Raw genomic sequence first — 27,200 nt, 5'->3', positions numbered from 1 at the left:
AAATAGCTTGATTTTATGCTTTTTACTGTCAATTTTTATTGGTACCTTTATTTTCTCCCACATTGCTTTTTTATTTTTTTATTTTAAACGTGATGCACAAAAGTTGCCCAGCACACCATCAGAAAGTGACCGTCCCTAATACCCCATCCCCTTGGAAAAATTCTAGCCAGCAATTTTTGACATTTGTCTTTCCCTTTTATTGGGCATATATTGCCTTTTCAGTAGCATTTTTTTGCATGCATATATATGTAGAAAATCTCTTGCTCATCACATGTTTAAATGTCAGTGGGAAGGGAAGAATATATTATTGGAATATTTTTGGTTTGTTTTCTCTGTTCTGTCTGTCAGGATAATATTGGACACCGCTTACTCCAGAAACATGGGTGGAAGCTGGGCCAGGGATTGGGAAAGTCACTGCAGGGTAAGTCCAGTAGCTTGTGTCTGAAACATTCAACACCAGCTTCAGTCTTTAACAAAATTATTTCTGCTTTTTATTCCTAGATTAGATTTTCTTTCCATTATTAATATATCCAAACAAATGCACTGTTGAGTTTCCTATTTAGCAATTTGCAAGTGGAAGCTGCTGCCTCGCTTACTGGTACAGGTTAGACATGATGTGTGTGTGTCATGTACATGTAAGAATCACCATGTTTGGCCTTTTGGGAGGGAGGTGAATTAACTGCCTACTTACTAACAGGTAGTTGTGCAGCTTCTGTAATGATATTCTGCTGGCTGGATATTAAAAGAATTAAAAATACAAGCTAGTTACGATTATCTGTGTGCATGTTTCACAGTGGTGTCAGAAGCCATTAGAAGGCGAGTAAAAGGGCCCACTGAAGACTTGAAAGTGGTGGCAAAGGTTCTCACGGATGGGAGAGGCTCACTTCTAGTTTCTCCAGAGGGCTTTCACGGGTTTGACTTCTGTTCACCAGCAATCCTTGTCAAGGATTTAGCAAATCTTGAGACACTGTAGCGCTAGCTGAACTAATGCACCTAGTCCTCATGCTGTCTTGAGCCTGAAGTCTTCCCGTGACACTAAATCCCATGATGTGAATTGAGCCAGTGCTGCCCAGTTCAGGTGGGTGGCTTTAGCCGTTCCCCTGGCCAGAAGTTCCTGTTCTGCCAAGGCTCTAGCCAGGGTGAAAGCACACAGCCACGTTGGGAAAAACTGAAGGTAGTGCTTCCAATCAGTTACTCTCTAGAAACTGCCTGTGTATACAGTGTCTGCCTGGGATGCTGCGAGTAAGGTGCTCGGTATTTACCGCAGGCACGAGACTGTGTGCCTGGGTGGCTTCTGTAGAAACCTCCTGAAGTATTTGAAACTCAGGTGTACCCTGAATTCCTCAGAGTAACTTACTCGTGTTCCCATACCCTTAGTCTGAAGACCTGGGAGCTTGTAATTGGACTTCCATGCCCCTACAGTGAGCCCATTAGAGAGATAAGTATTTCTGTGCTCTGGATGACTGTTGAGAGGTAATGAGTTCTCCGAACTCGGGGAATGCGTATTAATCTCTTGGACTAAGGCACTCTAACTTCTCAGGCAGGACTGCGTTGGTGGTTAATGCTTCTTGCTTCCTCTAACACGGTTTCATTTGAAATCCTCTGGTTAATGCATGGCACTCTTGCAGTCCTTTTGTGTCCCGCGCTGGTGCCAAAGCTCAGGACGTGGTTGTAAATTGTCACCTCTTGGGCTTCTGCTTTGGCATGGCGTTCACTGGATGTGTAATTTGGTCTGTTTTCTCTTTTGGGTGCCCTGTATTGTTCTGTGCGTCACCAGTGTGGAAACATGGAGACTTGAAAGAAGCTAAAGCCTTCTCCTGGCTCCAGCCAGATTCAAAAGCACAGCCCTGAGGGGCCCTGTGCTGCACAGTGTTGCAGGCACTGACGTGATGGAGTAAACAGCAGATGACTGTACAGCCTTGTTTGGGGCAGGAGGCTGGTGTCACTGTGTCCTGAGGATGGGAGAGCCAGGGCTGCCCATTTTTGCATTTTGATACTTGTCCAGATGTAGATTTTTTTTCTCACTGTGCATTTCGAAGCATTGAATCTGTACCATATCTCTTACTCCAATATTATTGAAGCTCTGGTGATTTGAACTGCCTGGAAGCTACAGACAAATCATGGCTATGGGCTATGAGGGTTTTCCTGCGCCTCCTGCAATTTAATAGAAATGTAGGAGTAGAAATAGCCTGTCTAGTTTAACCCTGGTCTGACACCTTCCTAATGCATGCTTTGGAGAGCGTGCAGGAATTGTAGTGCCTTCACCTTTTGGAAGGAAAGCAGTGTCCTGTCCATCTTGACAGCCAGCTAGCCTCTCCAGCTGCGGTGCTGCGGAGGCAGAGGGTGCAGAGGAGGGCTGCTGCTCCCCTTCTGCTCGACATAAAGACACCGAGGGTGCTCCTTCTTAGTTACGAGCCGCTACAGCCTGTGCTGTTGCCTGTGGCATTGATGGTGATCATGTTGGGAGTGTTTAATTCATTATCCAGTGACCTTTTTACATGAATCTTAGATCATCCCAAAATACAAATATAAACTGCCAGGAAGGAAATATTTGCATCCAATTTTAAACTTATTCTAGGAGTTTGAAGAGTGAAGTTGCTTGGTGTGCACTGAGAATGGTAGAGCAAAACAAAAAAGTTCTTCCCCTCTTCCACGCTCCCTTCTTGCTCAGAAAAGACCAGGAGAGATTTCTAGAGATGCAAGAATAGCAAATGCAGAGCATATGTATTGTTAACTCTGCTTGCTTTGTGCTGTGCTTGAGCCTAAAATCTTAAACAGCTTATGGTTAAGAGGTATGGCAAAAGCAGAACCGCTTCAAGTAGCCTTTAGCTGTGGATATGGTATCTGACCTACTGCAGAAGACCTTTACAGCAAAACCTCAAACCCCTACATTTTGACTTACGTATATGGACTTACTATATTTACCTTTTTTCCCATGCAGGTGAGTTTAAAGGGAAGTTGATGTGTGCTTATTTTTATTATGTAGTTTTTAATTGTAGATGTTCATCTGCACTGGGGCTCCCTCTTCAGTTTTGGTGAATCTAAAAGTTTTGCTACATTGTACTTGCCAGTCATAAATGCTTATTTTTTCTAGTAAGGTCGTTATGTTGTTGTTCAAGAAGAACCTCACACTGGAAGACTGTACTGTTGTGATGGCTTCCTTCACGTTAACTACCCACTGCGGATATAATCCCGCGGTGAGAATGCTGAAGTGATTCTCTGAATGGTAGCTGGAGTAGCCTAAAATTCACATTTGCCAATTGCTGGTGGTAAAAATCTGCCGTTGTAGTACAAAGGTACCCGCCAGATTGGTTCATTCTGCAGAATCTCAGAAGCAGAGTAGTTTTGTGCCTACTGGGGCAGCTCCTTATGGTGGTATAAGTCTTGTTAACTGTTGTAGCTGGTGGAAGAATCGCACTGGATAAGGGAGCAAGTGATCCATGTCCTTGGTGATGTAACTGTCGTAAGAGAAGCTGTGTCCTAACTGCTAACACGTCTGCATCTTTTTTTTTTTTTTTTTTTTCTTTTAGATGCAGATTGAGTAGGGTATCAGACAGGGGGATAGTGCTGTTGTCTCTGGCCATGCAGGTGCTAGAATACAGGTTCGGAGAAGCTCGTAATGAATTCAGCAGAGTCATTCCTCTGCTCATCTCTTCTCCTGATGTTTTTTCACATTTTTTTTTTCCACAAACAACTTGTGTTATATTGGGAGACGATGCTTTGACTTGCTAACAGCCAATGAATATGAAAAAGCAGAAGAGGGGGTTGCCAGCTGACAGGGATCTTTTTTAATTTGGGAAGTATTGCTTGGGGAACCACTTTTCTATAGAGATTGTGTGGTGGTTGTGCTCTAACAAATAACAAAATTGTGACTGTGGACTGTTTTCTCTTTGAGGGGGAACACTTGTAATTGATAACGTAGAATTCTGTGTTCTACTGAAAAAATAAAACTAGCAAAAGATGTGGTTAAAAACCCTGGCTGACCTTCATGTGAAGTCCTGTGCTAAATGAGAGCGAGGATTGTGAATAAATCGGAGTTATGTAAGTCAGAAGGGGAATGAGAGGGCTGAGTGAAATCTTGCAGTCAAATACTCTAATGATTTCTCTTGGAATAAGTATTTCATATTAAGTTAAAGTATTATTATGAAAAGCATTGAGAGATTGACACGCAGAAGTGGTATGATTTTAATCATACTTTTGAAAATATTTTTATAAGCTCTTCACATTTTCCCTGTGTGTTCAAATTTTTGACAAGTCTTGTTTAAAAAAGTAAAGTGCTGAAAACTTCTGGTTGTTTTTTTTGGACTTCTGTATTTAATATGAGGTTGTAGTACTCTAGAGGTGTAGGTGCAAGACTAAAACAGTCTCATTTCATTAGACTAGGGAAAACTGAACACTATCCTTAGGTGGTGAACGCTATCCTTAGGAAAGACAAAGGCTATTTACTTGCTTTGTCAGAAAATGCAGTAATATGTGACTTCACTTGATGCACTTGGAGAGAGGATATTGTGTAGGGCATAGTGAAATGATCTAGCATTTCAGATGGGCTAATGTTTTAATTTGGCTCTCTTGAATCGGTCACATAGCTCATTTGGGGAGTCGTGCCCAAAGGATTAGGTGGCTGGCTGGGATGAGGGCAGGCCTGTAGCGTGTATGTGGACAGGGTAGACCTGATAGCTAGGAGCAAGCAGGCAGATTTTAAAGGCTGGTGAATGCCCCCACCTCTGGTATTGCTGAGTTAATTCATAGCCATCCCCCTCTGTTCTCACGGTTATACTGCTGGTCCCTCTGTCATAGCAGGCGCTGTGGAGGGGAGCGGGGTGGGCAGCTCTGCGGGGTGGTTTGCTGCAGATAGAGGCAGTTTGCAGAGTGTAGACCAGTCAGGAGGGAAGGTTTGCCTGGTGTTTACTGGCCATATAGAAGGGACTCTGAGCAAGGATTGACCAGCTTTGGTGGACAGGTCTAGTTCACGCTTAGCTAGTTGCCCTGTGGGTCAGCACTGGGTAATAACTGTACTTACTCAACACACTGTTCTAGATTTGCTTCTTTAAAGTGCTCTCTTAAGGAAACGTGCTTGCTTGACTGCAACCTTGATGCTGTAAAAACTGCTCCAACACCTGTAAAAAAAGCAGTTGTGTTAGGTTTCCCTGTACCACAGACTGTGTGTAGTGTATGATTAATTTGATACATGTGAAAACATTGATTTAATTGACAGTCCCACAATATTCCCAAGACTGGGATTATTCTTTTTTTTGTGTGGTATCTCTGAAAGGTGAATCAGAATGTAGTGTTTTGCTATGGCAACAGATAACATACGTTTTTGTCATGGCATAGCTACTCTTAAATGTTTTATGTTGTTGAATCAAATCGTTTAGATAATACGGGGCTTTAGTGTAGAGCTAGAATTGAGCCTTGAAACTTCACGTGTAAGGTTTGCTTCTTGGTTGTCTGCAGGGGACTAAGGCAGCTCTTTTATCGCTTGATGGTTGTTGTGATGAAAATGTAGCTCAGTGTGAAACTAAGTGAGGTTCCAAAGTGGATGGCAATGCTTTGTGTGATGCTGTTTTGTAATGGTACTTGGTTTATCTTGTTTTTCAGAGAACAGAAGCTGCATGTGGCTATGTTTAAAAAAGGGAGGTCCCTTCTGGGGCAGTTAGTTGAAGTAGCAGTAGCTTTACCTGTGGCCTTTGGTCCAAGAGAAATGCCTTCTGTCCCCTGATTCTTCTTCCTATTTAGTAATAATTTCCTTTGTGTTTGCTTATGTTTTTAGCAAAGTTTTGGCATAATTTCAGCATAACTGTTCTGAAGGGCTGGTTGAATCTTCCTGGAGAGCAGCAATACTAATGTGATGCTGCTGTGGAGGAGGCAGGCTGCCTGCAGTCAGAGCCACGTTCAGTGTAACAGGAGCTCCTGGCAGTGCCACATAAAGCTGTGAACCTTTTCCTGCATGCTTGTTCTCTTCCACTTAAGCTAAAAACAATAAACCTTTCAGAAATTGTCAAGATTGGTGCTGTTCCTGTTGATCAAGGTATGCTGCAAACTCATGGCGTGTACTGATGACACAGAGAGTGGCAGTTACAAATATGCGTAACACAACTTTGGGTTTACTTTCTCCTTTCATGAGCATATAAATTATCTAACAAGGTAGCAAAGTCAGGTATATCAAATTTGGTAGGAAATGCTAGAATTCTGTTCCCATCTAACTGTATTTTTGTTGCATGGTTTTAAAGGTAAAAAAAAAAAAGCACAAGTGGATTTCTGTTCTGACTTGCAAATTCTGTGATGATAAATATAGTCATCACTCTCCTCCCTTCAGTTATACTACAATGCAGTTATTTGGCATGTTCTTCACTAAATCTGTTCAGACAAGCTCTTGTTTTCCCTCTTATGCAAAGGATGAGTAGAGTGAGAGAACAAAACCGTCTGAAAGCAATGCTGTAGAAGATGTGCAGAGAGTAGGGGAGCCTGCAGGTGAGGTGATCCTGTAGCTAAGGCAGGCTGCCAGAGAACGGATATTTCCTCTGTGATAATTCTCATCTGTGAGATCAAGCTCAGCAAGAGTCACTATTCCAAGACAGCGTCAGGTGGCTGGGGGTGATGCACACTATGTTTTCTAGATGCTGGTTTCATCAGATGTGTGGGGAGCAACCGCTTGAGCAACTGTGGTGGCTTACGAATCGCTTGGCAGCTGCGGCTTGAAGAAATAGGCTCAGGGTTTGAATTCCAGAGGTCTTGAATTCTGGTGCTCTCACTAGTTTGCCAAATGGCTTACAGCTGACATTAATATATTTTTCCATTTGTTGAATCCTCTGATCTCATGAAGTCAGACAGAGTAGATGTTTGTCAGGCCTTGAGAACATGGAACAATAAGCATCTGAGAAAAACACCACGAGGAATGTTATATTTCTTTCTGGGTTTTGAAGATTTGTAATAAATACAAGAAAATTTGGAAGGGAAAGTTAAAAATGTTGAACAGCGTCTTTATTCGTTACTTATGGAATGATTTGGCAGTCTTACCAAGAAAGAGATGTGAACACAATCTTATCTTCTTGTATCTTAACATGTCCTCACGGGAACCTGAATTCTGGCATAGACTAACGTTTCCATGCTGGTGCCTGCAGCATAAATCATTGCAGTAGCTTTAAGACTAACATTTTCATGTGAAGTTAGCTTTGGAAAACCTGGGTAATGTGGCTTTGAAAGCCTGTTATCATCACACCAATCTTCATTACCATGTCAAAATCCACAAAACTGCAGACCTAAAGGAAGGTTTACTTAATGCCTTGGTCTGTGCTGGGGGAAGTGATTCCCCCCTTGGTTGCTTTTGAATGTGCAAGATCCTTCCATTGATTGTGGGTGATAAGTTTATGGATTACTTGAGTGTGCGTAGTCGGTGAAATCTTTATTCTTTTGGTGACGTATGCTTATAGTGACAGAGGTGGCCTTATCTTGGCTTAGTATCAGGCTTTATTGCCCTTTGTGTGTGTATAATGTTAAAGCAGTTTAATAAAACTGTGAAAGATGAGTGCATGGGAGGTGAGCAGTCATGGCCAGGCACGACCTGCCCCCACTCTTGCAGCGTAGCCTTCAATCAGGTGGGACTCTTCAGCCCTCTCCACTTACCGAGATGAAGGCAGGGACTCTTATCTCTGATTTCTTTTCTAGATCAGCCAAGATTTATGTTCTTGCTCTAACATCCCATATTGTTCTTTAATGACAATGATAATCATTTGAGTTAGGGATGGTTTTTGACCCAGACTCTATGTGCCTTCCCTTGCAGAAGCTGAGGGAGCTGTGCTTGGTTTTCTGCAAGTGTTGCCTTTGGCTTGTGTGTCTAAGAAGTTTTGAGCTTCTGTTTGAAGTTTTCCTTGTGATTGGGGTGTTTGCAACTTGTCTTCTGCTTGTCGTTTCTCTCCTGCTTAGTAAGGATTAAGTTCACGGTGCAGTTTTTGTGTACTTGGAAAACAGTTTCTCCTCACTGGGACTTGGTGCTTGTTGCTGAGGATGATAGATGTGTTGGACTTTCTTTGAATCTGATTGTTTGTGACCCCTTCCAGAAATCGGACATAAAGAGGATGAGCTCACGAATCTAATTCCCAAAAGAAACCAGGATAAAAGGATGCCTTTGTTTGCTTCTTGCAGCAGTCAGAATGAGCTTGATAACGTCATGTCATTATTAGCCAGCAAGGAGCACCGCCAGGGACTGTTCACCAGTAAAAATCAGTGGATTTCCTCATCTCTCCCCTTTTGATGTACTGAATGAGGAGTCTGAATTTTCAGCAGGACAGCTGTTGCGCTATCAAAATGCACAATAGACCTATGAAAATTTTGAGAGCTTGCAAAATCCTAAACTTTGAAAATAAAACTCATCCGTGACCACAGCGGCACCTCCCTGTCTCGCAGCTTCACGGAGGCAGCGCAGTTGGATGGTGATCGTGCCCTGTCCCTGGGGATGCATCGCTGTGAGCGTCGCTCGCCGACTCCAGGCACCTATTGACCTTTTACGGCCCTTTACAGTGGGGTTTGTGCCGCAGGTGACTGAACAAACTGACACTTACCCACCAGAGCAAATCCAGCGATGTGATTGTGAATCTCCCCAGTGCTGCCTTCACGCAGCTGTGTTTCTAATCTCTGTGGTAGTCCATTTCCAAGAGCCATTAAAACCTCCTAGAAGGTTGTCTCTTACCGTGGTTTTGTTTTCTGTTGTAGTATAAAAATAGTGAGTAAATAAAAATCCTCCGCGCTCAACAAGATCACATTCGGTTGTTTGTATCCTCCCGAGACGCTTAGTTCATGAAATTCTCCTCCAATGAAGAGTGTGATATCAGTCAGTCCTCTAGGATTATATCCCACAAAGCTTGTGAAGCTGTCAGCATAGTGAGTAGGATAAGGCTGTTCTGATACCCCTCTGGTGCTTATATGCTATGCATAAACGATACACTGAAATAATTTGATTGAATTAAGTTAACACATAATTTTGAGGCTACATCTTTTTTTTTTTTTTTTTTTTTCCCCCCCCCAATGGGAGCATCCTGTTCTTTCTCTGTCATTAAACAGACCTCCAGAAATGTCTTCTCTTTGTTGCAGTGCATGATATTGCTGGAGGGAGGAGTTCTTCTGAATCTGCAAATCGTTGATGAAAACTGTTTTCTGTTTTGACTGTTAAAAAAAAAAAAAAAAGGATAAAATGTGCGGTAGTGTTGACAACGCCAGCATTTCTAGACGGGCTCAGATGGCAGGTCCATCTGGTGCAGCGTCCTGTTTCGAAGAGCAGAGGAGCATCTACCCAGTGTCCAGAGATGGAGCACGCACCCTGCAGCTGCCAACTGTGAAATGATAATCCTCCGTGTCCAGCATGACTTGGTGTCTGATATTAAAGCCCTGAAGCATTAGGATTAATTCTTTTCTCAAGATTTGTTAATTTACAGCACTGCTGGCAAAATATTTGCTCATTTCCCATAACTTTGTGCAATTAAAAAGGAGGGAATTTAGAGAGGCGTGCCTGGCAAGGTGCTGCCTGCAGCTGCACACCCCTAGGAAAAGGGGCGGCTGTAGGGGCGTATTTGGGGGTGAGCAGGTTTTCACAAGCTGGGAGAAAGCTTTCCCCATTTCTTTGGGAAGAGGAAGGCGAACCCAGTATATCTGGTCAGTTTTGTTGAAATCTCATTTCGTTTCTGAATTAAGGAAATAATTGCAAACTTAATTTACTTTAAGACATAGGATTTTCTAAGGCGCAACTCTTGCGTAAGCTGGTTGGTTTTCCCATCCTGCTGGACATTTATGTTTTGTCCTTTCTGCAGAGGCTTTCCCCTTCTGTGGAAATGTTCTGTACAACAACCCTCTCTGGTGTGGGGTTTGTAGCCTGTGTAATGTGACCACTCTGTAAAGGAAAGAGTTTGTCATCTGATTCAGGAAAAAAATTAATTTTCTGGGGTGTAGGGGGACAGGGCATGGATGCAGCTTTGTATGTTCTGCATGATTTACCGTCTAGGGGGTTAGTTGTTGATGTGGCACCGCTTGCAACCCTGCGTAGTGGCATGAAGCGTGGGAATTCTCGCCCTTTCTTTAAAGCTCAGTTTTGCCCTTCAAAGTACGGTGGTGTACCCGAAAAGGGTCAGCAGGAACCCTAAACCTGGGAGCCCTACACAGAACCGCGTTTACATGCTGGTAAAGATCCTGTTGTCACGCACAGCAGCTCTAGAATCAATTTTCTTGAGGAAATTCTTTAAAAGGAGAACTTAAAGAGCTTAACTTTCAAAGTCCCTTTTTCCCCTTTGGCTGTTCTCCATCTTCCACCCAGCCCGCTTGGCAGTCAGCAGGGTGAGGGGTGGCCCTTTGGCAGCAGCCCGTTCCTTTCCCCGAGCCCTAGTGGCTTTGGGAGGACACCGAGCAAGGGTCCCCCGGCCCTGGTGACCCACCGCCCGGCAGCGTGTCCTGCTGACTGGGATGGAGCCGCGGTTTCGGTGCTGGGGCTGAGCACCGCTGCCCGTAGCTGCGTTACGTGCTCAGGGTGCTCAGGCTTAGCACTTGGGGGCTGGATGTCATGCTGGCTGGCTGCCGTGGTATTTAATTCGTAATGAAATGATGGATTAAAACAAAGGCGTTGCTTTTCACGTTCGGTATTCTCCTCTTACCTGAAAGCAGAGCTCCTCTTGACCCAAAATATTCGTAACTGCCTTAATATCCTGATCTGCTTCCTTTTTAAACTGCCTGCTGAAATGTGCCTCGGTGCCTCTTTTAAATTGGGCTGTCCACCAGGAGCTCAACCTGCAGCTCTGAAAACAAATAACTGCTCAAAACCTACCCGCTCCCTGATTCCACAGGGCGAAGCATGGTCGTGGGGTGGAGGGGTGAGGAAGAAGCCTCGTATTATTATTAGTTTTAGTTTTTTTAAAACCCATCCTACCTGCCTACTACAAACGGCCTATTTTCTGCCCCTAATGGTTTCTGCCTAACAAATGGTGTTTCTTTTTTACAGCGTTATGATCCTGGACTTGTTGTGGTGATGGTAAACTTAGCAGTGGTAATTTTTTATTTTCAGACTGAATTACTCCTTTTGTCATCAGTGCACCAATATGTTAGGCTTACTTTCTCTGTTGTAGCCATCATCCTTCTGCTTGGTCTTTCATTTTCCTTTCCTTTCCTTTCTTTATGCACACTTGTCTGATCCTTGTTCATTAAAGGTTATTGCTAAGAAGGGATGTTTCTGTTTGTGTTAGAACTGCCAAAATCAGTTTAAACATAAATTTCTAATACTGTCCAAACTTGATTTTTCCCCAACACGATGGGCACTAGCACTTGCTACTGCAATTTCCAAATAGATTTTGAAAAAAAAATAAAACAAAAAACCAAACAAACTTTGACTGCCTTAGAAGGCAAAAGTACTGATGCATTGTTTGTACACAGGGGTTTACCAGGGCAATGAGGCTGCATCCAAAGTTCTCCATTGCTGGAGAAACAAACAAAAAAAAAAACCCCAAAAAACCCCCAAAGCCAAAACCTAAACCAAAACAAAAAGAAAAAAGCTTGGGAAAAAACCACCCAAAAACCAAACCAAATTGTTGGCACTCGCTGCCAGCCATTCCATTTGGGTTCACCACTTACCAGTAAATCCCTGGCTGAGACGTTATGAAAGTGATATTGCACTTAGGAAGTCATTTTTATAACCTGTCTTTAATTTGGTCCTTTTGCTAAAAATTGCAGTCACTGCTTACTTTATTATACCATTGGGCGTAAGAGAAACATTTTCAAATGGAGAACACTTAAAATATCCAAAAAAACCCTCAATTCAAAATATCATTTTGGATCAGTGTGATAACTGTTTTTGGACTTGGTGGATATATGCCTGTCAAATTTATGGGCATATAAACAAAACCATGAAGCGATTCATTAAATGGACTTGTTTCTGAAAAAAACACATGCCTCTGTACTTTGAGTTAAAAAGACACCAGTCTGACCAGAGTAGGTTCCTTTTGAGGACTGGGTGCAGTCTGAGATCTGTGGGCTGTTGCTTTTGAGGGTCAGAGAAAGCTGATATTGGAGAAGAGAGAAGCTGATGCCTATACAGGTTTTTCTGAGGCAGTTTTAAAGACTTTTAACGTTTTACGCATGTGGATGGCAATGGAATATTTTTGGCATGATTAAAACCTGTAGATCTTTTAGCCCAAAGGTATAATATATGTGTATGTGTGTATAACAAAACAGTTGTTTACACCAAAACAAGAGCAATAATAAGGGAAGTAAACATTCTGTTTTTTTACTCAAGGTATGCACCGGATAAGGTAAGTACTTTTTCAGTGGGCTTACATCACAACGAACAGCGCGAGTTGTGATGTAAAAATAAAAATAATAATAATAATAAAAAAAAAGCTGTGGTAGTAAAGTGCTTGTCTGCCCCATTTTGCTTTGTTTGGCTGGTTATGAGTGGATTAAAGATATGTTTTTTTTAAAAAAATAAATAAAAATCTCCAGCATAGTTTGATTAGTTTCAAAGTCAATTTTCTTCGCAACTAGTCCTTTTCACAGCTTACAGATGACACAGCGAGTGCTAGAACATCTCTGCAGGAGCTGGGGAAGCAGGTGCTTGACCACCTGGCCTGGACCAGGCGGTCGTTTTGGATGAAAGAAGTTTGGCTTCTGTGCCACGCTTCTCAGTCAGCTTTCCTTACTCTTGGGAAGGGACAAAAGTTGGCGGGAGGGAGGCTTCCACGGCTTTTACAGGAAAGTCCTGATCAATTATTAATGTGGTAGGGCAGTAAAATGTATCTAACAGCTTTTTCACTTGTATCGGAAGATGAGGAGTAGGCATTACCTGGTGTGGAAGCATTGAGGGAAAGGTTAATTTCTCAAGTCCTGGCAACAGCCTTGCCCTAGGACTTGTCACGGTTGAACATTAACCACGAGAATATTTTACGTGACCAGTTAATATTCGGAAAATACCATTTATCAGTATTCAAGGTGCATTTACCTGGAACCGGTTTGGAGCTGAGAAGCGGGTTTGGCTGTAAGCTGTGAGAATGGCTTGTGTTTGGTTCACTGTAGCTTTCTGGTCTCTGCACTCCAAGGCAAGATCTCTAACCACCCAAACCCAATGTGTAAAGCGAGCTGGGGTGGCAGACCAAGCGCTGACCGCCTCTCTGTGTGTTCCTCTTACAGGGAGGACAGATCCCATCCCTATCGTCGTCAAGTACGATGTCATGGGCATGGGGAGGATGGAAATGGAGGTAAGCTCATCTGGCTCCCGTCCTGCACCCCGTCACTCCTTGCATGGCTCTTGGGAAGCTGATAGGGAAGAAATTTAAAACTGAGAATTTGTGTATCAAAAGGTAAAAACCTCGCTGTTAAATCAGTGCAGTAAGAAAAACACTTCTCAAAATCCATACTCTGTTTACCCACGGGTACCTGAGTTCTGAGGTCTGGATGCTATCTGAAATTCCTGGGCTTTGTGGTTTCTGTTCCCCAAAGCTGAGGCTGCTGTCTGCAGTGGATGGACCTGCCAGGAGCCTCCACCTCAGAAGGATTAACGAGCCGTTTTGCATGTGGGTTGGACTGTGGGACTACAAAACAGGGAAAGTGAAGTACAAGATGCAAAGATTCTGTTTCAGACCTCATATTTTTGAAATTACACATTCTGTCAGTCTCAGTAGTGCAAAGTATTTATGGGACAAATTGCATCTCTTCTTTTTCTTTTTTTTTTTTTTTTTCTTTTTAAAAAAGCTTGACTACGCCGAAGATGCCACTGAGCGGAGGCGTGTACTGGAGGTGGAGAAAGAAGACACCGAGGAGCTGAGGCAGAAATACAAGGTACTGAAACAGGGGCATTAACATCAAAGTTCCCGTGGGCTGAGCAGAAGAGGGTTTGTGCTGATAGGACAGAGCTCATTAGGCTGCGGTAATGGCAGTAGGAATTAGGTATTCTTGGTGGTTTTGTCATTGTTGAGATTATCTATATTTTAACAAACTGGTTATTCACTTCCTGGAATTAACCTTGATGTTTGTTTAGCTGCTTAACAGCTACAGGATAGCAGCAGGGCTTTCTCTTTGTGCTTTGCTCCTGTTCTGGGAAGAACAGTCGTAGGGTAAGCAGAACATTTCCTTCCCTAGACCCAGGGCTGCCACATTTTTTTAGGGAACCTGCCACATTGTCCGTGTAAAATCTGCAATTGCAAATGTTCGATGGGCAGTTATCAGCTAGAAGTGGAGTAGATCTTCTGTTGTACTGCTTACTGCTCGCTCAGTGACGTGATCCTGTTGCATAAATCCTGCTTTCTTTAAAGAGGTAGGACACTGCTCCAGTTCTGAGAAATCGATTCTTTGGATGAATTTCTCAGACAGCATTAAAAAATAATAATAATAATAATAAAAAATGTATATTCTGTATTTCCATAGGGTTTATGAAATCTGTGTGGTTTTTTTAAAGTCAAAGACTTATCTTTTTTAAATAATGATAAAAATGGGCCATCCTGTTGGCATTGAGCATGACTTATTGGAGCATACCTGGATTAGCTGGGTTCTCTGTGGAGGCATGGTCTTTGCCAGTCCTTTAATCCACTCTTCTGTTTATCAGCCTGTAAAATACGTCAAGTCTTGGGAAAGCCTGCTTGTTTAATTGTCCTGAGGTTTGAGAAGTACCAGGGTTGACGAAAAGCCCTAGACCTTAGAATAAAGTGCCAGTTTTGCATACATTTTAATTCTTTGAGGAATAATGGAAAAGTAGTTTCAATTCTATTAGAATTAAACCTAACCATGGCAAATCTAAAATTCCATTCCACCAGTTCAACAGTTAACACTGCAGGCAGTTTATTCAGCTACAAAAAGTTTTAGCCTCCTTTCCTTTTTTTTTTTTATTATTAAGTTGAGACCTTGACTTGTGTGGTAAGTGAATTGCTGGTATATTTGTTCATTTAAAAATAAAAGCCATTGTAATTACTTCTAAAGCTAATTATTAGTTTGGATCTGAAGGAAGTTAATGATCTCTTCTGGCACACTTCACAGTACAAGTGTGCTCTTAAATGGGTTTATGCAGCCGGTGCTGAACAGTTCCCTCCACATCCAGGTGCACGTTCTCCTTGAAGATGTTTCTCCTGGTTGTTTTCCATGTCCTGCTGGGTGGCATGCTGCTGACAGGCTGCACAGGGGAGGTTTGGCCTTGGTGGTTCTCGGGCAGCGTGAGCCCAAAAGCCTGGATCCCTTCCTGCAGCATCCCCCCAGCTGCCACGCTGGCATCTTCAGCCAGCAGCTGTCAAGTACAAAGGATTTCTGCCTTTCAGGGTGGTTGGTAGGAGCTCTCGTTGGAGCTGCATGTAATGATGTTTTATCTCAGGTCTGCAGTGTGATTTATGGTAAAGGTCTTGGTTTTTGCAGTTGTCTTTCCAAACGCAATTGAATGAGTGTTGCTCTCAGAGACTGTTTTGTTTTCCTGCCGTTATTCAGCAGGAACTCTGTGAAGCGGTAGCTGTCTCTCCCGACTCAAGTGTGTTTTTATGACCATGTTTTATCATTAGGCTCTTGCATTTCTGTATTAATCTCTGCAAAATCTCTGCAAGGGTAATTTTTTTTCTTTGCTCTGCGGGAGTCCATTATGTAATTGCCAACTGTGGCCGCATCCTGATTAGCCATTCAGTGAGTCTCAAAGGAATTTCAGATAACTCTGCAACCAAAAAGCAAGCGAGAAATGTTCTTTAATTCCCTTCTTTTGTATAGATTCTGATCACTCAAATGGCTGTGTTTTCATTGTTTAGCCACAGGATGCTTTCTGAAAAAAACCCTGCACATGGCGCAGGAAGCTTGTTCAGGGTTTCAGAGGAACTTTAAATGTCATTGTTCTGTGGATCTCGTGCTGCTCTGTTTTCTTCTCTTCCTGGGGACCTGCTTCAGATAATCTTGTTGATTTTTTTTTTTTTTTTCCTTCTTTTTAACAAGGGCCTCTGGTAATAGATGGAATCAGGAACTTTGAAATAGATTTTTTTATTATTATTATTATTTAGAAGGTGAACGGTGCTTTAAACTGAACAAAATCTTTCAGCACTAGAATTTTTCAGATATTTTTCCTTCCCTCAGGTACTAGAATTTTTTACACTACTTTTGCATTATGGAAAACATGCTCAGCAGTATTATTTTAATGTAATTTTGATGTGGTAACTGGGAGACAAACCATATTGCCTTAAACAAGATATTAAATAAAAAGAATAAAGCTTTCATAGTATATCCTTAAGTGTTTGCTAGCTCCTCTTGCTAACGCAAGGAGATTTCCCATAAGTTTGTATTGAAGATGGAAACTCTTAAACTCTTAAGTGCTGTTTCTCAAATGTTAGGCTATTTTTTCTTATGTAATTTTATTCCAGTTGAAATGCATACAGTAAATAGCTGTATGAGATATACTGATGTTAGTACAGTGTACTTTGTAATACAGCATTTGTAGCTTGTATTTTTTTCTTTTAGCATGCATCAGTGCAAGTGTGTGCTTCCATCTTGTTAAGGTAAACCTTCCCCAGCTTTCTTGCAAAGAACGGTGATGTTTTATTAATTTTGCTGGTGGGATTGTAGTTGAAACGACACGGCTAGAGGAAGAAACTGCTTTAGCCTTGAGATCAGTGTGTCTCAGAGCCCCCCCAGGTCTGCGTCGGCTGTGCCCTGGGGATGGGGCTGGCGGAGCAGCACAGCACAGGCCCACTCGCTTCCAGGCACTCAGACTTCAAGCCATTACAGCTACTTGAGGGACTGGGATTTCCAAAGTCCCAGAGCTTTTTGCCACTGCCAAATCCAAAAGCTGCTACTTTGTTTATAGCAAATGAGGGGAAGATTTGACTGTTGTAAATCTAGTCACCTCACCTTTGCTTGGAGGTTTGGCTTTGCACCTGTGCAAATGTTGAATTATATAAAGGAAGAAAAATACTGTCTGCAGCCTCTAAGATGCGCCCCCCCTTTTTTTTTTCTTCTTTTTTTTTGTATTAAATGGCAACTACCTGTACCCACTCCCCATGCAATCACTGTATTTGAGCTCAGCTTAATGGACAGCATTGCTCCTGGGAAGATTTCACTGACTGAAAAATTATGCTGCAGTGAATTAGGCTCAGGGTTTCTGAACTGTGCTTTCCCAGCCGCAGATCAGTGTTCCTCCTTATTGAATTGCGGACAGACTGAGATCAAGCAGACATCTGTTAGCACTCAAAATGGAGGAAGTATCAGCATTTAAAGTTCTAAGACTGTTCCGAAAGCAGTGATCTTCCTTGGTTTGATGCGTGTATTCTGTATCTTATGTGAGCAGGCAGCTGCCAGTTTGTTTATGTGTTAGCTCGAGGCTTTGAACCTCTCTCTCAGACAATCCAACAGTTTCTTCTCTTGCAGCTGCAAAACTGCCTTCCTGCCATCAGTGGTAGATTTCTTTTTCTAAACAGTCTCCTTTTACTGATACTTGTGCTAATGACAAGATTATGTTCCATGTTAATAAACTGAGTCAAGGTTAGGTTGGCAGCATGGGGAAGTTATCCTTCATACCTTTTAATTTGCAAAGACTGGTCAGCTTAATAAATATTATCATCAGTGTATGCTAAGGTTTTCTGAAGGACTATTTTTCCTTAAAGGACTAGTTCATTGTCTTTCAGTTCGTTTTACAGGAAGTTTAACAGAAACATTTTGTTATTTTGCAGGATTATGTTGATAAAGAAAAGGCAATTGCCAAGGCTTTGGAAGACCTCAGAGCAAACTTCTACTGTGAACTCTGTGACAAGCAGTATCAAAAGCATCAAGAGTTTGACAACCACATAAACTCTTATGATCATGCTCACAAGCAGGTAAACCAGTGTTGATAGCACAGTTCATCAATTTTGTATTCATCACAGCGGTCTTGTTTGTGGTTAATACTCTGAATTTCCCCAGATTATCTCTTTGCCTTATAGACCCGGGAATAGGTGTTTGTGTCACTGGTAAAGATTCTCATCTCCACCATACAGTTTAAAAAAAAAACCCCAAAACAACAAAGAAGAAAGCCCATCCTATGGTTGGTGTCAAGGAGCCCAGTTTTGAATGACCCATGAGCAGGAATTAACTGCTGTTAAACTGGGAACAGTACACATGGGTATGGATGGCTCCCAGTTGGCAGCTTCTAAAATAGCACAACTTTGGAGACTGATATGCCACGTGTGCACATTTAATACTTCAGGTTGTGTTCTGTCAAGTTACTCAAAACAGACTAGGAAATAATGGGCTGTGTCAAAGGAATCGTAAAAAAGGAGCACTTCCCAAATTCTGTAACCCTCAGGAGATGATGGATTCGGAATCTTGTGTGGATCTGGCTTTGGTCCCAAGGTAGGCATGTACCGTAGTATCTACATGATACTTTATACTGCACGGTAAAGAATAAAAAGTTTCATGTGTTAGCTTGATCTATTTGGCCATTTGAAGCTGCTAAATGAGATGTAAATGTACAGCAGATAGCAGTGTTGTGCTCCTCTAGAGATGAAATCGCTCGAAGGAGGTTTTTTGATATTCCTAGTCATAAATTCTAGCAATACAATCATTAAAATGCTGGTAACTTCTGGAGGATGTGCTGTAGAGTACTAGATCTCGTAAAATAGTAGTGAAGCAGCAGCTTAAAAACAAGAAGATGGCATTACAGAGTTAGAGGATTATTTTTTTTTTCTTCCTGTGTATTAAGTATAGGATATAGTTCAAAGTAAATTCACTAAGGGAGTCTTAACAGGAATTTTCATGGCAGGGCAATTTCTGTTTGAGTGCTGTGATGAATTGTGGTTTAATAGAATGAAGAGCAGAAATTCATTCATTTACTTTGTATTGAGAAAACAGGCTGCTTTGACCGAGCTGGTAGCACAGTCGTGATACCTGATAGCAGTGTACTTCATCTCCAAGTTTTCCATCAACCTGGTTGAAACTTGAGTGCAATTACATGCATCTATTCAGGAGGTGGAAGGACCTGTTTGTGTCACATTCTTACAGTGTGGTGATGCAGCATGGTGATGTCAACTTCTCTTTAATACCCTTGGGTGATTAGTAGAGGGACTGACATGAGGTTGGCAAGGGTGAGAGTTTTTCTAGGATCTAGAGAGCCTGTGGAGGAAGAAACAAACCTGTGGAAAGCAACCACCCCTCCTTTGGTATAAAAGATGGCATCGGCAAGAGTGCAAGAGTGACCTGAAAGAAAAATGTCTTGGGAGCACAGAGGGTGGTGTAACCTTCTTACTGCTAGAAAAAATTTGGGGGTTGCCTGGTACTTCTGAATATTTTTGAAAGGAGTTGATGTTCTCGGATAATATGCATCCATTGCAGTAACTTCAGGCAGGCTTTAGAGAAAATGAGCCTTCACACTCTCGTTACGTCACACAGCATTAATTTCTAGTTAGACAGGGATGTAAACAAAGAAGAATCATGCTTTGCTTAGGGGAAAAAAACTGCTTACCCAGCTTTATGTCGTGCTGAAATGTGTGTCACCCTGTTGGGTCAGTGTTCAGTAGGTGAACTTGAAACTACCTAGAAATAAAGAAGTTAAATTTGCTTAGGTAACATTATCGGTTGTTCGTTACTGCTCAAGATAGGCACATTTCTAACGAACTATTCTAAATTTTAAGGTAGCTTAAAAACCCCCAGATGCTGTGCTTTTCACAATACGTTGCACGGTTACGTTTGATATTATGTTTTGCCTTTTTGGACAGGAAGGCAAGGTTACATAAAGACTACCATACATTTTTAGAGGAAAAACGAAGTTTTCTTAAAAGTAGGCTTTCATGGAAAGATGAGACATGACAGTATCCTAGATAATTACAGGAAACTGGCTTGGTATATATTCTCTGCAATGTTTTGGCTTCTCAGCGGTAATTCTTGAGGCAACAGTGCTTTTTTGCCTTTTACGTAGCTTGTTTAACAGATTTCCACAGGATCATTTTTGCTTCTGAGTGTTTTTAGTTACACATACACACAACGTTGAAGTGCTTGCTTATTCCTTCTGTGGCTCAGTGAGCATTAGGCTGTCCCCATAAATAGATGTTCCATCCTCAGATCTCCTTCCACTCCCGAGTTATAAAGACACTGTCTTGTATTCCAGGAAGGAACTCAGGATTATTGCGAAACAGGGATGATAGGTAAGTGTATTGATCCCTACCGGATAAATTTTGGACCCACCAACTTGTCAACACCAAACAATTAAAGGGGAGGCTTTATTAATATTATTTCCTGACTATACTCGTTTCATATAGCATTTGGATATGTTTGAATCAAATTCAACACCAAGTTTCTATCCAAAAGGCAGTTATTTCTAGTTTTCCTTAACTGGGAAGATAATCTTTTAATTTATTGTCGCAAACCATTGGCCTGTTTAAGTTGTATTTTAAACATCTTGTTGGAGGTGTGCAATGTTGTTCTCTAGATTTTTATTTTTAATTAAGTTGATACTGGAAATGGGAAGTACAGATGTTTTAAGGAAGAGTAACTCTATCTATTCACCAAATGCTCAACCCTCTTGGGGGGAAGCCAGAGGACTAAAAGAACTTGAGTTCATACAGATGGCACAGGAAGAGGAAAAATAAACTCTGTTCCCTTAAAGATACTTCAGTAAGCAACTGGAAAAGGCTGTAACCATAGATGTCATAACTTTTGTACCCTGGAAAGCTACTGATACCTTTGACAGGGTTTTTTAGTGGTGAGATCCTGAGCCCAGCGACTAGAAGGACCCTCGCCTCTGATGTTGCAGGGTCCTGACTGTCAACAGAGTAATAATAATGAACAGATAAATCAAAAAGGTGGAAAATGTAAAAGAAAACTACTGCAGCTAGTGGGGAACTGGGTGATGAAGTTGTGCCCGTGTATTTTTGTGCTGTTTTCTGGCAGATACGTGATGTCCAGATGCTTGAGAGCTCCCATAGTCCTGGAATACTCTGGACTTAGTGGGAACGTATCCTTGGGGCGTTACATCCGAGCGAGCCCTTAATTCAGTTTTGAGTTTTGACATTGAGAGAACACTTCATGTTAGATTTGCATGAAGATGAGTGTAGGTCACCTTATCCGGGTATATGAAATAAACCTAATCTGTATTGCTCATCACTTACAGCAGCTTGCAAAAATAGTTATGGTTGGAATTATGTGTAAGTAGTGTAGCATTTACAGTCAGCTCTTCCTGTTTGGTTTCTTTACTTCATCCAGTAACTTAAAGAATCTCACATACGGTCACCTCTTTCCTGCTAGCATGCCTGATGAAGGGTTGAGCTGTTTACTGAGTCACTGACCCAACAGAATAAAACCATTCTGAATTTAATGTGAAAAACAAACATGTTCCTGTGTGAACTTTTGCCAGGTTAACTATGAGAATGCTAACGGGTTTGAAATGCAGTCTTTTATGTAGCTTTCACTTGATATTTTTTCTAAACGGGTGGCATTTCGGAGGTGTAGATGATTAATTCTGCATAGATTCTCTTTATAAAAGGACAAAGGGATTGTATTTCCATAAAGAAGTTCTTTGGGAAAGAGGGTGGAACTAAGAGCTGAAACTATAGGTCTATGGTTCTCTTCATGCCCTAATTACCTGGATCTTTGCTTCTGATGCCAAGGGGGAGGGATCTGTTAAAACACAATAAAACTACCAACACAGTCACTGCTGTGGTTGATGAGCACTCTGAATCCAAACCCTGAACTTTCTGGTTTGGGGAGAACTGGACTTGTGCTTTCCAAAAACTTGTATCTTCAAGCACAGCTTGAATGTTGAAGGCTGAAGGGAGACTCTCCGAGACAGCTGGTGTTACCTGGGAGGCTTTTCTCCTCCAGAAGTGCTTTACCCTCAAAAAAAAAACAAAACCAAAAAAAACCAAACCACGGTATTTTTCTTAACCCATTTTTAGCAGTTCAGCTGCTTGTTTGCTGGTGGCAAACACATTTACAGAAGAGCCCTTATACATGGAGAGTGTTCAATAAAATAAGTCCTCAGTGTGCAAGGCCTGGGCATCATGATTACAAGCCACGCTAGCCTCCCGAGGGGCAGGCAGGCTTGTGTCACTGGGATATCTGTGTTGCATTAACACGTGGTCTATTTGCCTAAATTGAAAAAGAGGTGCCAGGGGAAAAATTAAGATGAAATAAAACTGCAGTTGTGTGCCACTTTACCCTCTGCTCTTTCCACTTCATTTACGAGTGTGCAAAGAATGTGGATTACCAAAAATAAGCAGGGCTTGTATTCTCATTTATATAAAATTATAAAGGTTGCCGTCCTTTGAGCTCATGTTTAGCCAATGGTGTAGTTCACTCCCAGAAGCTTTTGTGGCAAAGAATCGAGCAGACGTCAAAAGTTCAGGAAGCCAGAAATCTGCTGGCATGTAATGAAAAGTACATTATTATTTTATTTCATCGGGGTTGGCAGAGAGACTTGAGAACAATAGCAGGGGAGGAGTAGGCTCTGATGCCATTGTGCTCTCACATGAGCTGCCTCCTGTCTCAAGCCGATGCAGAAATCTCCCTCTATGCGGATCCAGTCTATCCCTCTCTCCTGAATTTAAGGTTTGTCGTGAAAGTCTCAGATCCTCAGGTCTAGCAAGGGGGTGTAGCAGAGCGCTGGGGTTTACTCTGAGAATAACGTGATCTCTTCCCGCTCTGCGATTTGAGGCAAGGAATGCCTCTCGAGCAAGCCTCAATTCAGTGAAATTGCATGGCTTTGTCTATTTAAACTGAGAAAATCCATTTGCCACTGGTCCTGAACCTGAAAAGCAATGCACTCCAGTTCGGTAGGAGGGAGGTCTTACTGGGATACAGCCTCACCAGCAAAATCTCAGGCACAATTGCCCCAGCGTGCACTGAGTTTTCCCCTGCTATGACAATTTCTGCATCCTGATCGTCCCCCTTCTATTTACTTTGACATGTCGGTGACGGGCTATCTCTGGAGCTTTTAAATGATGCCAGAGTGCAGCTTATTTAAGCTGATTTGAAGAGAATTGTAAGGTAATGGCATTGTATGCCAATTTGGCTCCTCCTGATATGTGCAGTGATCGGGAGATAATCCATTACGGTAACCTCTTTGTGCTGGAGTGCTGAGATAGCTGCAGATTTTATAGAAAACCTTTTCTTTTAAGAGCTCGATTTGCACTCCCATTGAAATTTATTAGAGACTTCTTAGTGGTTTTCTTAGAAACAACACTAAAAACTTAAAATACTATTCTTTGTCACAAAGCTGGGGTGGGCGGCAGCTATTAATAAAACACAATACCAAGCTGCGGGAAGGCTTGAGGTAGCGAAGTACTGCTTCTAGTCTGCAGAAATACGGACAGCTTTATTTAAGTGCTGGTGATTTGTGTTCTTATTTGCTGGTCACCGGGCTTACTGCTGCAGCTCTTCTTATAGCTGAAGCCTTAAACCAGCTGAATCATATTTCTTGGCTTTGCGGTCACTATCATCCTCCAGTTTGTAAATGCGTTGCTGCTTAGATAAACCCGCTCCTCAGAAAACACACTGCCTATGAAGAAGAAAAACCGCCTCCTAATTTTTAAATCCTATAGTAGCATGAAGTTGCATGTTTGCTTTAATACAGGTTGGGGGTTCTGATCCTATTGGAGATGTTCTAATCTTGCTGTGCACTGTGGAAAGACTAAAAAAAGGCTGGTTTCACATCAAGAAGATAGGTTCCCAGGGCTCCTTTTCCGTAGTTGTTGGGGAGGAGCTCCCGGAGGATGATGGAGTGGCTCCATTAAATTCCCGTTCAAATTTCTTAGCTGCCCCTTTTTCCCCCTGAATGCGGCAGCGCTGCGTGCCTCCTGCAGCTGTCCGTCCTCTGCGAACACCCGCACATATGGTGTGATCCTAAAAGTAATTTAGAGATTTTGGAGGATTAGAATAATGAATGCTTGCCTCAGGATTAGGTGGAAATTTCTTTAGTGTAAGCCTAGTTTAAATATCGATTTAGTTCAGATAGCTTTCTGGGAAGGCTGAGTCCTGGAGTATGCTGGAAAGCATTTCATTGCTTCAATACACTCCTTTTACTACTGTGAAATTGTACTTCAGGCTTTTAATTGCTTCACCCCAGTTAGGTTTTGGGGGAGGGGGGTAGGCATAGCTGTAGTTAACTGCTTGTCTACTGTTATTTGCGTGGATAAATGAGTGGATTAAATTACGTACTCGAAACAGTGAGGTAGCAGTTAACTCTGACAGGATATTTTGAAAAGTTCTGGCTATTTTAAAAGTTCAGTGCTGATCAGCTGCCTGCAAGCATAGCCTTCCGTATCTATTCCTGTAGTGATTTGTTTTTACAGATGAGCTGTCTGGTCTTCTGTTGTCCCTCCTTCCCCTACCCCAAATTGCATTTACGCAAGATAACGCAGTCCAGCCAGGTTTCTTGGAACTTGGCTCTTTGCAAACGCAAGAAATCATTTCTGATGATAGGTGCGTCATTTTAGATCAGTCAGATGCTCAGCGACGTTATGTTCTATATTTTACATTCCCAAGGAGTTGGCATGGTGCGGTTGTGGAGCTTTTCTATCCTCTACTTCTTCCTTCTGGCCCCTGTGCATCAAAAAGAAACTCAACCTTGAGATCTCTTAGTCCTTTGTAAAGTCAGCTTTGTAAAATCAGACCGACTTCTCCCTGATGTGGGGAGTATGAAATTCTCAGCAGTCTCAAAACCCCGGTTAGTGGTTTATCATTTTACAGGGTGCAGGTATCAGTGTAGCTAGGTGGGGTTGTGTTGCGTATTCTGGAGTTGGCAGTGCATCGGATAGTTCATTTGCTTCGTCACTTCTGATTTGTAAGCATTGAGTAGGAGCAGAGGCACGCAAAGGTCAGCATTTAAGGAAATGGGCATTTAAATTCTGTTTTCATTCAAGCTGTCTGTTGTAATGAAGACAGGATTGCATTGTGGGCAGCTGCATCTCTATCAACTGACTTTGAGCCCGTTGTATTTCACGGGGAGATGTTTAAAGCCATGCCAGGGGGGTGGAGGTGGCGTTCTGAGTGCACCATTGCACCTTCCTCTTTAAAGTAAAAGGTCACAGTTCACTTCTGGTGTAAATAGCTGGGTCGTATTTTTTTCCAAATGGTTGAGTGATCTAGAGAGTTGGCATCAAACCCCAGTTAAATAGTTTTGTCAGCTGTTGGTGACTTCCTGGAGCATTTTAGATACGCTTTTTAAATCAGCATGAAAAAGCTGATAGCATTGCTTAGTCCATTTTTTTTCCCCCCCCTCTCCCTCTTGGAAAAAAATTCAGTATTCAACGTTTAACATACACCACAAAACCCTTGAGCCCTTTACTTGTCCTGGTGAAAGTAGCTCTGTTCTTCGAGGTGGGATCATTGCTGTGTCTGTGCGTGTATGTGTATGTGCATCCCTCCCTTCTGCTCCAGAATTCCTAAGCTCGGTCCCGTAGCCTTGCTGGCTCAGGTCCTTCCCCGTAGAGTAGCTCACAGACACACCAAGAGCCTGTGTAGTAATGTTTGCTTTTTCTTTCTTCCCCCCTCCCCCTTCCACTCTTGTTATATTTTTACTTTCTTTTTTTCTTTGTGATGTGACGTTTTCAGCTGATGTATTGAAAGCAAACCCTTCTAATTTTGGAGCCCAGATCACAAGAGTGAGTTTCTTTCTACTAGTGTCTATAGCTGTATTTTCTTTTGTGTGTCCTCCCTTCCGATTTGGTAACGCTCAACCACATTTAGTAAATACGATTAGGTAAGAGAATCCTCTGTCTTGTCAAATCTTCCCTTTTCACAAAGCAATGTTCTCTTTACATTGGGCCAACTTATTTCCTCTAATTTGAGCTTTGGGTTAGTTTTCAGATCCACTGCTTTGCTGTGTGTACCAGTCTGACTCTGCTCCATTAAAGAGGCAGAGTCAGCCAGCTAGAAGGTATATTTAGAATTCACCGATAATTTGTATGTCTTCTATGAGAATTTTTCTGAACTGATTGCTGCTTTGAGCACTTTTAGTCTTTCAGGCCCTTCATCAAATGCCTGAAAAACATTAAACTTTCAAAAGCTGGGTCCACAATGCTTTCTGGAAGTGGGCCTTTTGAAAGGGTTTCAAATTGTGCACCAAAAAAAGAAAAATTAATCCCTTGGGATGGTAGTGGTCTTTCTTTGCTGCTTTCTGTTACTTAAACTTGACAGCACACTAAAAAACATGCCTTGTGAATTTTCACATGTATTCAAAGGAAAAACGGCAGCCTCTTTTCCTAGCGCTTTGGGACAAGGACTTTCAAAAATTCTCTGTTTTGGATGTTTGATTTCTATTATTAGAATTTGGATATCTAGATTTCCTCAGCGATGTTACCATGTTTGAAATTCCTTGGGTTTGGGTTTACTTCCTCATATGATAAGAATTCTGGGGAACTTAGTGTTTCTGCCCTTTGAAGTATTCAGCCCCAAAAGACCCCACTGCATTTTAGAGCATTTTGTTTCTTGAGAGACCGTCTCAGAACTACTGTCAGGAAAAGCAAGTAACTGTTTGTGGTGTATGTTGTATTATTTATTTGCTTACCGGAATCATTTGTGTGGGATTTTTGGCACCTTCTCCAATGTAATTTGTACATTGCTTTTGTAAGATAATACCTGGGTAACTCTCTTGCACCAGCTAATCCCTTTCTGTTCTTTGGCCCATGCTATTAAGACTTCTGTCATGCACTGTTTGTCAAGTACATTTGCACCCTGCAAGAGCAGCAAAATAAACAGTCTTCCCCCCCCCCCCCCTTTCCTTCCAGAATTTGCTTGTTGCTTTGAAATCAGCTTTATTGTACATGCTAAAGAAAACCAGCAATGTTGATTGGAAATGCATATACACAGACTTGAAGTCATAGCCAAAAGTGATCAACAGTTGTCTTTTCGTTTAGCTACTGGGAGGATGGCAATGTGCTCCATTTGGTTTGTTGAGCTAAGATGCTGTTGCTCTATCCTAGCTCAAGAAACGTTACTGGGGAGGGGCTTTACAGCATACTTTCCAGTGCTACAGCAGAGAGACTTTTTCAGACACTTAACCGCAAACCACTTTTATCTAATCCATTTTCCTGCTTTCTTTTGCCTCAGAGGTTGAAAGATCTCAAGCAAAGGGAATTTGCTCGCAATGTCTCTTCAAGATCACGTAAAGATGAAAGGAAGCAGGAGAAAGCCCTCCGACGTCTGCATGAACTGGCAGAACAGAGGAGGCAGCCTGAATGGTGAGTACAGGGGATCCCCGAGCACCGTTGGAGCGTGTGTGATGGAGCCCTGCGTGGGGCTGCAGCCCTTTGCTG

The 27,200-nt window shown here is 42.2% G+C and overlaps 1 protein-coding gene across 9 annotated transcripts in view; it reads left to right on the top strand.

Annotated features, from left to right (window-relative positions):
- Window positions 1–27,200, top strand: part of GPATCH8 (G-patch domain containing 8) — a 59,072-nt gene that overhangs the window by 25,339 nt on the left and 6,533 nt on the right. For 2 of the 9 annotated variants that reach the window (XM_055697430.1, XM_055697432.1), the window contains 8 exons: window positions 349–421; window positions 10,979–11,023; window positions 13,156–13,223; window positions 13,717–13,803; window positions 17,649–17,792; window positions 20,057–20,093; window positions 25,498–25,547; window positions 26,995–27,125. In XM_055697430.1, the coding sequence (XP_055553405.1) occupies window positions 13,197–13,223; window positions 13,717–13,803; window positions 17,649–17,792; window positions 20,057–20,093; window positions 25,498–25,547; window positions 26,995–27,125 (476 nt within the window). In that variant the 5' untranslated portion in view covers window positions 349–421; window positions 10,979–11,023; window positions 13,156–13,196. Of the gene's footprint in view, window positions 1–348; window positions 422–8,403; window positions 13,224–13,716; window positions 13,804–17,648; window positions 17,793–20,056; window positions 20,094–25,497; window positions 25,548–26,994; window positions 27,126–27,200 lie in introns of all 9 variants that reach the window. The other 7 variants (XM_055697423.1, XM_055697429.1, XM_055697426.1 and 4 more) reach the window with 5 other exon arrangements.

This window comes from Falco cherrug, chromosome 20 (genome assembly GCF_023634085.1).
Source record: "Falco cherrug isolate bFalChe1 chromosome 20, bFalChe1.pri, whole genome shotgun sequence".
NCBI classification, from domain to species: domain Eukaryota; kingdom Metazoa; phylum Chordata; class Aves; order Falconiformes; family Falconidae; genus Falco; species Falco cherrug.
The sequence above is the reverse complement of the archived record's forward strand: the minus strand, read 5'-3'. Positions and strand labels throughout refer to the sequence as shown.